This window comes from Euprymna scolopes, chromosome 4, assembly GCF_053919585.1.
Source record: "Euprymna scolopes isolate OS-2025 chromosome 4, ASM5391958v1, whole genome shotgun sequence".
NCBI lineage: Eukaryota > Metazoa > Mollusca > Cephalopoda > Sepiida > Sepiolidae > Euprymna > Euprymna scolopes.
The window spans coordinates 5463978-5477540 of record NC_136485.1 but is presented as its reverse complement, the minus strand read 5'-3'; the positions used below and the strand labels follow the sequence as shown (position 1 = coordinate 5477540).

The window sequence follows — 13563 nt, the reverse complement described above, 5'->3', positions numbered from 1 at the left end:
AACCGTAAGGAGAAAGCCATGTGTTTTTTTTTTGTTTTTTTTAAAGATTTTAGAGAGGAAAGTATTTTAATGGTTTTTCACTGATAAACAGTTACTATAAAGGGATGTAATTCGTTTTTCATTAGTTAATGTTTGCGATGATGATAGTTTTTTGTAATACTGGACGTATGAGCAATTAAATTAATATTTAGATGGAAGAATGGAAATCTGTTCAGGAAACTTACATATAGCATTAAAGAATTCAGGTCTTTTTACAAAGGAATTACCTTTTATTAATGCTCAAAATGTCACTCAAGGATAATGTTTCAAGAATGAACAGTGGTCACCGGAAAATTAAGTATAATTTGATTATTAATATTTGATTATTAAAGGGCACGATTCAACAAGAACTTGTTTACATTAGACTTGAAGGCGACCATGTTTAGTCAGGCGGAAAAAAGACCAGCGAAACAGAGTTCCACAGGCAGCCAGCTCCAGGAAAGAAGCTTTGTTAATGGAATCTGCGTTTAGATTATAGTGCAGTTAGCAAGTGGGGGGGGGGGTATTGATAATTGATGTAGCGAAAAGTGTTGGTGAAAGTTTAGCAAAATGGTACCGTAGATTGGAGCTCAGATGAGCACTTGCTATGAAAATAACGATAAGGCAGAGACAGGCTCACAACATCTTATCCGTGGGAAAGTGACAGCGGGGAAGATAAAAGGGCATCACGTAGTAAGTTTCGAAGCCTTTTTGAACTCTATAAATGCAGGATAAGGTGCTATCGTTGAATGAATATAACGGCCAAAAAATAATTGTTAATAATTGAGGATAAAAATGGGGAGACAAAGAAGATTTTATTTTCATTTTTTAATACCAGAAGTCGAATTATGATCGTTTCAATAGAAAATAAATAGGACAAATGCAACGTTAAATATACTAAATAAAAAAAATAAGTATATATAAAAATATGAATAAAAACAGTATATAAAAAATATCAATAAAAAATAAATAACTGTTTTTTAGAGAACTAAGTAAAATACTAAAAAATAGCATGTTTAGAATCTGGAATTTGAGATAAAAAAAGATGAGTACATAAATTTCATACTAAATATGAACATCACTTGAGTGCGTGAAACCATGGTAACGATATATTAAAAACATTTTTTTAACTAATATATATATATATATATATATATATATATATATATATATATATATATATATATATATATACACTAACAGGCCGCCAGGCATTACCCGGTCGTAAGATATGTTTAAATATAGTAATTTAATTAATACAGATTACGTATTTATTATTATAGAGACAATCAGTTATGACGTGGGTAAATGGAATCCTTCATAACAGTAAAAAACCATGGTAATGACTCACATAGATTGAGAGACAAAACAATGCTTATCGGTTAACAACGTTTATTGATGTTAACATAACGATTATGTAAAAATACTCAGATGAGAACAGATTGAATTAGAAATGTCTCTGATACGAAAAACGATGTTCGTTCCTCCATTGTCCCAATCGCAAACTGTGCCGCTTCTCCTGCCACTCTCGTGGTATTCTCGTTCCTGTATTTACATACGAGAATCCCTGGGACCATTCCACAGTTCAGAGGAAACAAATCTTTACTGAAAATGTAGGAGTTATTTCCCTTAGATTGGATTCTTAGATTCGTTCTAATTGTCGTCCGAACATCTCCCCTTTTAATTATGTCGCTTGTATGACTTAAGTTGGGGATCCACCTGTAAGTGTTGTGTTGGATAATGGGTGCGAGCTAACTTCCGGATGTTTGGGTCCTGCATCCCAGCTTCAGTGCTCTGAGAAGCTTCTGGTGGTTGTTGAGGCAAGTTGAAGGTGTCCAACAAGATGTTTATAGGAATAGAAGGATCTTGTTGTACTTTGTCTGGAAGGTGTGATGGTCGCAGTTGGTTAGCGTGTCGAACCCAAGTGTAATCTTGGACTTTTATCTTGTAAGTTAAATATGATATACTTTTTAGAAACATTACAGACACACACGCAACAAATAATATAAAGATTAAATAATATGCGTCTCATTCAGCCTATAAAAATGGATAGTCATCATTTGTTTAAAAATCCCCACAATCATACGTTAGAATAAACCTTGCACAGAACGAGTAGAAGAACATTATAGTCCAACTAATTTTAATTTGTTTATGATCACGTTAGCTGAGAAGAAGACTTGAATAAACGCAGTTCATATATTCCCCATCTGATTGCACCAGGGGGTCACCACACTCTTCAACACATCCAGTTACACTTTGGTGTTAACTTTCAAGCCAACTTTGAAAATTTGAGGTGGCATGATGTGGCCCTCACTTGAAACCACACGAAAGACCATAACCGTGGCCGGAAACTGTTTTCATTACCCTGGGCACGTTCCTATTATTCCTGGCAATCCGATTCAGATACGATAGAAGGCTCCTATCGCTCTTGGGATTTGTACACAACTCATCAGCCAATAGATGGTCAACAAAAAAAAAAAAAATAAATAAAAAAAAATAAACAAAAATAAAAAAAAATAAAAAAAAAATAAAAAAAGAAAGAAACCGATTTTCATCAAACAGAATGGAATCATGCCGTCTAGGACGACAGTTTACCGTTCCACCTTGTATATAAAACAATTTCGTTTTTTAGTATCGATTAAAATGATACATAGCATTAGTTGTTCAATCAAAATTGAGGCATCTGAACTTACATCTCTACATTTTTGCAGGTTCTCCTTCGATGAGAAAGTCCTCTGTTACACGTTTTCGTGCAGTCGCTCCAAGCATTCCAATTCGACCATTCCATGCTGCCACACACCTGGAAATTATAAATAGAAGCAAATTTAAAGCATCAATTCAAATAGAATTGGAAGAAGTATTGTTATTTACACTGTCGAACCAAGAAGAACAACCTCTGTTTAGTAATACCTAGTATTATGTGAGAATTCTACCAAACACTTTCAAGCACGATATATTTCGCCCCACCCCAATGCTCTAATTACTATTTTTACATTGATAAGTTCTAATGACAACCAGCTCATCACTATTTCACTCCACAGCGTTGAGCTGCCCTGATTTTTGGTTCAATACTCTCTCACCATTGAATTATTTGCTATTAATTTACTATTACTCCCAACTCCATACTTATTTACTATTAATTCACTATTAATCTCAAACCCAAAATTATTACTCTCAACACCAAGCTTATTTACTACTTGTATTTCTGCCCGTCTTTGCTCGGGCCCTATGTACTGTTCATAACTTGCCCTATGTGTGAATACTCTTTTATGTAAAGTTTCAAATGTTTAGACCAAAAATTGTCTGAGTAATTTGCTAGAGACCGTAGAGGTCAATTTTTTTAAACTCCACCCTAATTTTGACCCTTTAACATTTATTTGGTTTCAAATCAAAATAAAATATTTGACTCATGTCCAAGTTACCTACATTTAAAATTTAAAGTGTTTAGAACCAAAGTTGGCGGATGAGTTTGGTAGAATCTGCAAAGGTCAACTCTTTCAACTTTGACCTTTTGGCAGCCAAATTTTCGCCTCAAAATTAAAATGCCTGCTGCAGGTCTGAATACCGTTATGTAAAATTTCAAATATTTAGACCAAAAATTGGCTGAGTAGTGTACTAGAGAACGCAGGACCAGGACCAAATTCAAAGAAAACCAACCTGCCTCCTCCCTTGAGGCTTGCATTTACCAATATCCGCGGGCTTAGAACTAACTTAGCTGATGTTGAATCATATCTCCTTGTAAACACCCGGATATCTTAGCATTAAGTGAAACTAACCTTCACTCCTCCATTCCCTCTAACTACTTTAGCATGCCTGGTTATCTCCCACTCTACCGTAAGGACTCGGACAGACATATGCATGGACTTGGAGTCTATGTTCGTAACATCCTCCCCCTGACTAGAGAAATAAAACTAGAAACAGACGACCAGGCCTTTATGTGCTTCAGACCTAATATGCAACACAATATTAGCTACTTGTATTTTCTCTACCGCTCTCCCTCAACCCAGGACTATACCCTAATTAATAAAGTCTTTGACAACATAGATATAGCACTCTCCCTCGATACTAGTGCTGAAGTACATGTATTTGGTGACTTCAATGTCCACCACAGTAACTGGCTTGGATTCTTTAATTACAGACATAGCTGGTAGCACAACACATAGATTCGCTATATCCCATTCCCTATCTCAGACGGTTACATTCCTGACATATTTTCCAGACCAGCAAGACTAACATGCCTCACTTCTAGATCTATTTCTGACAACTATTCCCGATGATTGTACAACAAATGCCCACAGCCCACTCGGGAATGCTGATCATGCTGTGATAATGGTAGAAATCAGCCTAAGTTCTCGCCCTAAAACTGAAGACCCACTACTCAAAACAACGAGGTATTACAAAAAGGCTGATTGGGAAGCCATCAGGGAGCTCATCAGAGATGCCCCATGGCAAAATATCTTTACTCTTCCAGCGGAACAGTGTGCAAATGAGACAACTGAATGGTTCAAAACTGCAATTGAAGAAATTCTATAGCAAACCCCACTCCTCAATGGTTTTCCTCTGCTTGTGTAGCTGCTATTGCTCAAAGGTATCATGCGTTCCACAGATTCAACTGACACAAGTCCAGTTCAAACAGACAGAAGTATATAGAAGTCAGAAATAATTGTAAGAGAGTAATAGTGACAGCTAAGACAGATTACCTGAAACCACCAGGAAACGCATTGAAGCACAGAAATTAGGAACCCGTGATTTTTAGAAAATCTACAACAGTGTAGCAAATAATGGGCAGTCAACGATTCCCTCACTATCAAACAATCATGAGGTTGCTTGCACGGAAACCGACAAGGCAAATCTGCTTGCTAGTCAGTTTGCCTCAAACTCCACACTGGACCCAGCACACCACTCCCTCCCCGACTTTCCTTTGTGGACAGACGCCACACTAGACGATTTGAAAATTACACCTCAGGTGCATGGTATCATAAAAAAACCTAGACACCTCAAAAGAATGTGGACCAGATCTCATCCCGGCTGTGCTATTAAAAAAATGCTCTGCTGAGATTGCTTCAGTTCTCTCCAAACTATACAATAAATGCCTTAGCAAATCTTGCTTTCCCGACTGCTGGAAAACCGCTTCTGTGGTACCAGTCTTCAAAAACTCTGGTGAAAGAACTGATCCACTAAATTATCGCCCCATTAACCTCCTCCCACTTTTCGCCAAAATATTTGAGTCCTTAGTTAATCAAGCCCTAGTCCAACATTTAACAACTGCTAAACTCCTGACCGACAAACAATATGGATTCAGGCAAGCCTGTTCAACAGCAGATATCTTAACTTAGTCTCTGAACGTATAAACCGTTCACTGGCCAAAACAGGAGAGGGTAGAGTGGTAGCCCTTGATATATCTAAGACTTTTGACAGGGTATGGCACGATGGTCTTCTAAGGAAAATTAGATCATATGGAATCACTGGAAGAATACATAGTGTAATTAAATCCTTCTAGAACGAAAATCCTTCAATGAATTTTTATCAAAAATGGAAGAAGTATTCTAGATATAAGATTTAGTAATATATAATCATCTTCATATAATTTATGCAAAGATACAAGTTTTAGTAAAAATATGCAAATGGTACAATTTTTTTTTAAAATAAATTAACCGTTAAAATACTTTGTTTAAAAAATCTGACTTAAGATTCAATAGTTTTAATTATCCGAAGATAATAGAATAAGTGCTTCTATCAGATACACCCACCCCGTTAATCTGTATATTTCTACTTTATTGGTGAGATTATCAGAGATTAGAGAGAAAAATTACTAGGTTATACTTTTCTGAAATTTGCAATGAGCGATAGTTATAGTTATACTAAAGATAAAAAATGCTAAACTGAGTGACGGGAAAATTCGGAGATAACGATGTGTTCATAACATCCAATCTTTTGTTTGACGAATACGGACGTAAAAGCATCTGATTGGCAAAAAGACACGTGACGTACGATTAGTTTCGGTTGAACGTCTATGTTATACAACTACCAGTTGTCTATACAAAGTTAAAGGTTATGGTTTGGGGAATATCATTTTTAGTTGTTTATTTCCCTACGCTTTGTCAAAACAAACACCTTGTATAAATTAAACGTTTTGTTTTTTTGTTGGTTGAGACTTTTGTACGTTTTCCTCGAGTTTTGATTTGTAAGTATTTTTCTGTTTGAAATCGACGAAACGAAAATTGCAAACAAACGAAATTCCCTGTAAGTAAACAGGTGTCCTCTTAGCATAACTGATTCTAAATATTATAGATTAAATATGAAACACGTTTACTTTGTTTATGAGCGCGAGTTTGGTTTCTTATGGATTCCAAAACGACTGAGCCGATTTAAAAAAGACTTTCCCACGCATGTACCTTATGTGTTTGAGAGTGATCTTATATATGTGTTGCATTAAAGTGCATCTAATAAGCATTGAACATCGATAATCGAAGAAATACCCTGAAAGAAAGAACAAGTTTAACCAAAGTTAACACTTTTATACAGCCTAACATCACAAGTGAATTTGAGACATTCTATCATCGCACACGCGGAAAGGCCCAAGTTATAAAATCAGCAGAAAATTCTTTAATAAGACAAGCGTGTCTTCAAAATGAATATTTCTGTTCAGAGCACAATTGGACAATTGAACTTGACTTGTATTTTCAATTGTAATTCAAGTCATTATATAAAACCGATTTCATAAAATCAATAGCAGGTTATCTAAAGTGCAGTGTAGATTGCAACTGTGGGGGGGATTTGAAGCTTCCTCCTGGTGAACTGGGATGGGTTCCTGACTAAAGCAGGCAATCGATTAATTTGATTGACGAATGGGCGATTTCATCGATTACAATGACAAAGTATTGGAAGTATTGAACATTCGTTAATCCTCATTCAATCCTGAGCACCACCAGGTCTCCCTCGATTAGCGTAAAGGTTAGAAGCCTTGACTGTCGAACCAGTACTGTATGTGGATGACTAAATGCTCCTTATCTTGAGTTGAGCATATTGAGAAGTGATACACGAATTATCATTAGCGTATAAAGCGATGCTCTTTGTGTAAACAAAGAGCGCTTAGGTATTTTGGACAATGTCAAAATATCGTTAATTCACGACTCGCACAGCAGCCGCCGATTAGCGTAATGGTTAGAAGCCTTGACTGTCATACAGGCGGTTGAGTTTCGATCCTGGCTTGAGTTAGTTGCCTGTCTAGCCGCACCGATGTGCTGTGAAACAGTACTCTATGTGGATGACTATATATATATATATATATATATATATATATATATATATATATATATATATATACATATATATATACATATATCAATTATACACAATCTAAAAGTCATCAGGTTGTTTATAGTTTGGCTCAAATCAGGACAGTGAAAGGCGACTCTGGTGAAGTAATTAACGATAGACTGAAGATCAGTTTCGGCCAGGTTCGAATCCAATCGATTTCAGAAACCATCTACCAATATTTTTGCTACGTGAGAAATCTTATCAGAAGAGGTCGTTATCATAATGGCTTTAGATAAACATTCACGCTGTACATAAATGTAAGAAATAATCATTTCAAATAGCTTATTGCACTCTAGTTTTGCCGATAGAATTGATTTGCTTTAATCTAAGATCACTTTCACTTATAGATGTTCGCAACCTTCACGTAGTTACTTCTGTTTATAACTAATTCCAGAAAGAATTGAAGATAAGCAATCGTTATTGTATGACTTCCAAGATTGGTTTTCTGAATATTTTTCTAGTCATATTATTTCTAGAAAGACATCGGATATTTACGAGAGGAACCACGTGAAGATTATCAACATCCGACATTAAAATGATTATAGAAGTGATTAGATTCGAACTGGAGATACCTAGATCGCCAGTCCGTGTCCGTAACAACCGAATCACCATCCCCTTCTCCAGAGGAAACAAATGGCAACAATAAAATAAAAACATCGTATTATGCTTAATTGACAAATGAGGATAATTTTTCAGTCTTTAAAATGTTTTTGTTAAAACGATTGATTGCTGTTTATACTAATTTACTGTGAAACGAAATGTTTTGTTGGATTCATCATTCATCGATGTCCAAACTTTTCGCTAGAACCCATAGAACTGCGATAATTAGCAGCGTACACCAAATATGTTTCTCTCGTATTTAGGTCTGTGGATTTCTTATCGATGACAGCAATCATTTTTAAAATAATCAATTTCGATTCCTGATCCCAAAACCAGACATAATCAATCGATAGATTACTGCAGTGAAGTCCATGGCAGCTCATCAAAAGCAAGGTATCGCATGAACCACTGGTCCAACAAAGATTCAGCTTAATTAAATCCAGCTATGGTATTAACACCATAAAAAAGAAATGTAGGAAATTTAAACGTCACTTTTCAGATATAGCAATAAAGATTTTGTATGGATGGAAAAGTGATCGAAATGTATGATATATGTATTATGATTATACATGTTGGTATATTTAGGAAGCATTTTTTCATTCAAGCAGACATTATTAAATACAACGGAGATAGTTTGCTTTATGATTCTTTTTTTTTATTACGACCCCTCTGTAATTTTAAAAATAATCTGTAATTTTAAAAATAATCTAATTTTAAAAATAATCTGTAATTTTAAAAATAATCTGTAATTTTAAAAATAATCTGTAATTTTAAAAATAATCTAATTTTAAAAATAATCTGCAATTTTAAAAATAATCTGCAATTTTAAAAATAATCTGCAATTTTAAAAATAATCTGCAATTTTAAAAATAATCTGTAATTTTAAAAATAATCTGTAATTTTAAAAATAATCTGTAATTTTAAAAATAATCTGTAATTTTAAAAATAATCTGTAATTTTAAAAATAATCTGTAATTTAAAAAAATAGGCACGAAATAATATAAATATTCCAGAAATTTCAGTCGCAGCAATTGTAATAATTTTAAAAAGGCATCAAATAGAACATCTATTTGTAAATTTCAAAAATATAAGATTTGCGTTGAATTCTTGTCCCTGAAAATTGTTTGATACTTATTAACGCCTCTAAGGATTAAGTTCTAGATTTTAGACATTTTCTAGAATAAAAATTATCTAATAAAAATATCCAACGTGAATTTTGTGGAATTAATTTTACTCATACTTTGGACAGTAGTATTTTAATATTTTACAAATTTCAAGATTATAATTGAACAATTACGATTCAAAAAATAGTGGTTGTCTATGGATATATAAGAGGATTTTGAGGAATATTTTAGAGATTATTATGAAAATAAAAGCTCAACAGATACAAAAAAAAGAGAAATCGATAACACAAAATGTATAGTAATGCATATAAATGTAATCATCGATTCAATAAAGAAATGACATCATTAAGAATAAGTAATATAGAGGTTCTTTATACCTCGGTATTTCGAAGCCTAATGCTTCTCATCAGAAGAGACGAGAGAGTGCTAGGCGACAGATGAAAAAAGACGACAACCGATAGAACAATTAGGAACGAAATATTGCGATATCTAGGAGAGAGGGTAAATTGTATTGAGGTGGGGGAGGGAAGCTGAGTAGCTATTGCGATGAAAATTGTATAAACTTGAATTATCACATAATGAATATAAGAGGCATGGGATGGGATTATGAGTTTTGTCATGAGACATTCGGAATTATAAGTTCAATGCGTGTGACATATGACAAGATACACAATTAAATTCAAGAAAAAAATAGTAGAAATAAGAAATAATGGCAAAAATATCTTATAAATACTCGAATAGAAAACAAGTTTTATATGTATTACACACACACACACACACACACACACACACACACACACGCACACACACACACGTATTAGTTTGTAAAAAAACTGTGGTGTAGTGGATAAAATATCTCATTGATTACTATACACGCAATAACCCTTATCCCTGAGTGGCCTTCGGACCTTGATAAGTGGTGACCCCCATGTAAAAAACAAAAAAATTCAGTTGTAAAGTTACTGTTCTAGAGGTTGAAAGTTCAATCCTCAGTGCGGGCAGTAATAAAATACAATTGCGAATTGTTTAGGACGTCTACCTAATCATGGCTGACGAAACGAAAGCATGCTATCACGTAGATTAAATAAAGGTTCCGTTCAAAATTCCGTGCAGATTCAAAAGTTCGATAAGATGCACCTAAAGAAGGTCGGAGATTGCATCATCATCACGAAGTCCTTCATAGCTGAAGATTATAAGGCAGGGTTTCGGTGCTTTATCCTACGGTGTTGTAGTATTCTATGCTCAGTGTAGAAAGTTTCCACAAGTCGTGCATGCGTAATTACCAGGGTGTTGCCTTTGGTAATATTTTTGTTCTGACCTGTCCTTTATTTTTGTCTCTATTTCTGCCTTTCCTTTGTGAAAGCAACTTTAGTCTGATGCTAGCTTCTTCTAATTTATCGTGTTCATATTCATTGCCTCCAGGTGGCGCTTCATCCCATCCTTGTAGCGGAGTTTCTGCCCATTAATCTTTCTGTACTTATTTAGGATTTTGGGTATGCGATTGTTTTTCATTCTAGCCACATGTCCAGTCCATCGCCATTGTGTGGAGACGATTACGGCTTTTATGGTGTCAATGTATAAGATCGTTCCATTTTATTTTCATAACTTTTCTTAGATAGCGCTATTGTATTGCTTCCAATCTCTTTATATGCTCCCCGTACAGAGTGCAGTAAGTACCTGGGAATTAAACTGTCTATCAACGGCCGTGCAGACAAGGAGATAAGTTGCTGCATCCAGAGTGCGTGTCCTTATTTCGGAAAACTAGAAAAACGATTATGGCCAAGGAACGGCATTAAAGTAAGAAACAAAATGCAAAGTTAATAAAGCAGTGGTATTGCCTGCTCTACTATATTCAGCAGAAACTTTCGACTAAGTAAAAAAAAAAAACAACAAAAAAAACTCTGGATTTAACTTTTCACTGTTAATCGAATGATTGTATGATTTATCATCGAGAGAAAATTCATAATTAGCGTATCTAACCAAACAAGGCACTGGCAATGGTCCTGTGGTCATGAGTTGGATCGGTAGAGATCCGTAGAGTTTTACAACGACGCATCTCCAATCTCGCTCGTTGAACATTGTGTCACTTTCAAAAATGATAGAAGCCTCCTGTCGTTCTTGAGATTTGTATACAACTGGACAACTAATAGATGGTCTGCAGCAGCAGCAGCAGCAACAACAACGGTTTTCATAACGAAATGGAATCATGTCTTTTCTCGGGCGGCAATTTTATCGTTCCACTTTGTATTATCGTGTCTAACCAAACAGAGCTCTCTCGTAATGTTATTTATTATTAATGATAATGAGCGTGTCTACTTCTTTAATGTCTGTGTGAGATATGGAAGAGCTGATACCATTCTTAGTTAAAATGAATGTTCCAACATTACACGTAGCAATTGCCATATGTTTATTCTGCTGTAGTTTAGTCTTATTTCAATTCAAACATTAACAAAATTACAAGCTGAAGAAACATCCGACGCTTGTCTCTAAGGTTCATGAACCTCGCTGTAATGTTAGGACCAGTGGAATGAATTATAACAGTGAAAATCTTATGCGTGTATGTTTGTGTGCGTGCCTGTGTATTTTTGTGTGTATGCGTGTGTATTTTTGTGTGTATGCGTGTGTATTTTTGTGTTTGACACTTGATGTAATTATAGCTAAATTGTTCGCTTAACTTGTTTTTTAGCAACATCTGTTTATGCTTACATTCTTACCAATAAGAATAATGAGTGAAAGGCGAAACAAGAGCAAAGCGAAAAGAAAAAAGTGCTGGACAAAGGTTTGTTTAAAGTCTTCTAATTAAATCCATGAGTAACGAACAATGGTTGCCGAATGTCAGAAATATTGGCCGACGGTAACAAACGGGTCTTGAGCTACGTAAATAAACCGTCTAATAAGAAATAAGGAACTCAGCCCTCCCATACCAGTATATACATATACGTATTTACTTACCTTAGCATACATTTATTCCGTTTTGATAACGCTCTCTCTCTCATAAATCTCTCTCTCTCTATATATATATATATATCAGCCTGCTTAACTATTTCTTTATATATATGCTCCTATCTACAGATCTGTCAGTTTCCTATCTTCGTCCCTTCCCTCGCGTATACACATTGTTTTCGAGGCATATTTTATATTTTTGGGCGGGGGAAAGGTCATATCTTGGCCAATAATTGATGCATTCTCAAAATTTCCTATGCGGACAGACGCCACGCTAGACGATCTGAAAATCACCCCTGCTCAGGTGCATGCCACCATAAGAAACCTTGACACTTCAAAAGCATGTGGACCCGATCTAATCCCAGCTGTGCTATTAAAAAAGTGCTCAGCTGAAGTAGCTCCAGTTCTCTCCAAACTCTACAACAAATGCCTTAATGAAGCTTGCTTTCCGGGCTGTTGGAAAACTGCTTCTGTTGTACCAGTATTCAAGAATTCTGGCGAAAGGACTGACCCATCAAATTATCTCCCCATTAGCCTCCTCCCACTTTTTGCCAAAATATTTGAGACCATAATTAACCATGCTCTAGTCCATCACCTTACAGATGCTAAACTTCTGACTGACAAACAATATGGATTTAGACAAGCCTGTTTCACAGCAGACTGTAATCTCTGAACATATATACCATTCACTGGACAAAGCGGGGGAGGGCAGAGCGGTAGCTCTAGCTATATCTAACGCTTTTGTCAGGGTATGGCATGAGGGTCCCCTTAGGAAAATTAGATCATACGGTATCACTGGTAGAATACTTAACATAATTAAATCCTTCTTAGATAAGAGAAAAATCCAGGTTGTCCTCGACAGTCGTACATCCAAACAATATGATATAAATGCGTGAGTGCCTCAGGGTTCTATCCTTGGATCTCTATTGTTCCTGATATTCATAAATGACTTCCCCGACAAAATTGCCTCTGAGGTGGGTATATGTGCTGATGACACTACACTCTATGGCAGGCACGACAGGAAGACGAATGAACACATTTCTAAAGAAATGGCAGAAACACTAGTGGAAGACCTCCAATCTGTGGTGGAATGGGGACAAAAATGGTTGGTCAAGTTCAATGCCGCCAAGTTTCATTCAATAATTACAAGAAACACTCTTTACCACCTATAGCAATGGCCAACGACTCTTTATCTGAGAGTACATCTTTCAAACTCCTTAGCCTAACGTTCACAGGAAACATAAGTTGGAACAATTACATTGAAGGCATTGCCAGGGCCGCTGCAAGAAAGGTGGGCTCTCGCTACCGTGCTAGACAACTACTAACACCCGAAAGTATCCTGTACCTCTATAAGGCCACCATTCGCCCATGTATGGAGTATTGCTGTCATATTTGGGTTGGTGCATCTGCTACTAGTCTCTCGCTCCTTGACAAGGTTCAAAAGAGAGTCGCAAACCTGATAGGCCCTGAACTGGCATCTAAGCTTCAGACTCTGTCCCATCGACGAAATGTTGCATCCCTCTGCCTTTTCTACAAGTATTTTAGTGGTGAATGCTCT

At 35.8% G+C, this 13563-nt stretch overlaps 1 protein-coding gene across 1 annotated transcript in view; it reads right to left on the bottom strand.

Annotated features, from left to right (window-relative positions):
* Positions 1-13563, bottom strand: part of LOC145266490 (thrombospondin type-1 domain-containing protein 4-like) — a 1186987-nt gene that overhangs the window by 541394 nt on the left and 632030 nt on the right. Inside the window, exon 3 of the mRNA XM_080122215.1 lies at positions 2712-2818. Within this exon, the coding sequence (XP_079978341.1) occupies positions 2712-2818 (107 nt within the window). The remainder of the gene's footprint in view (positions 1-2711; positions 2819-13563) is intronic.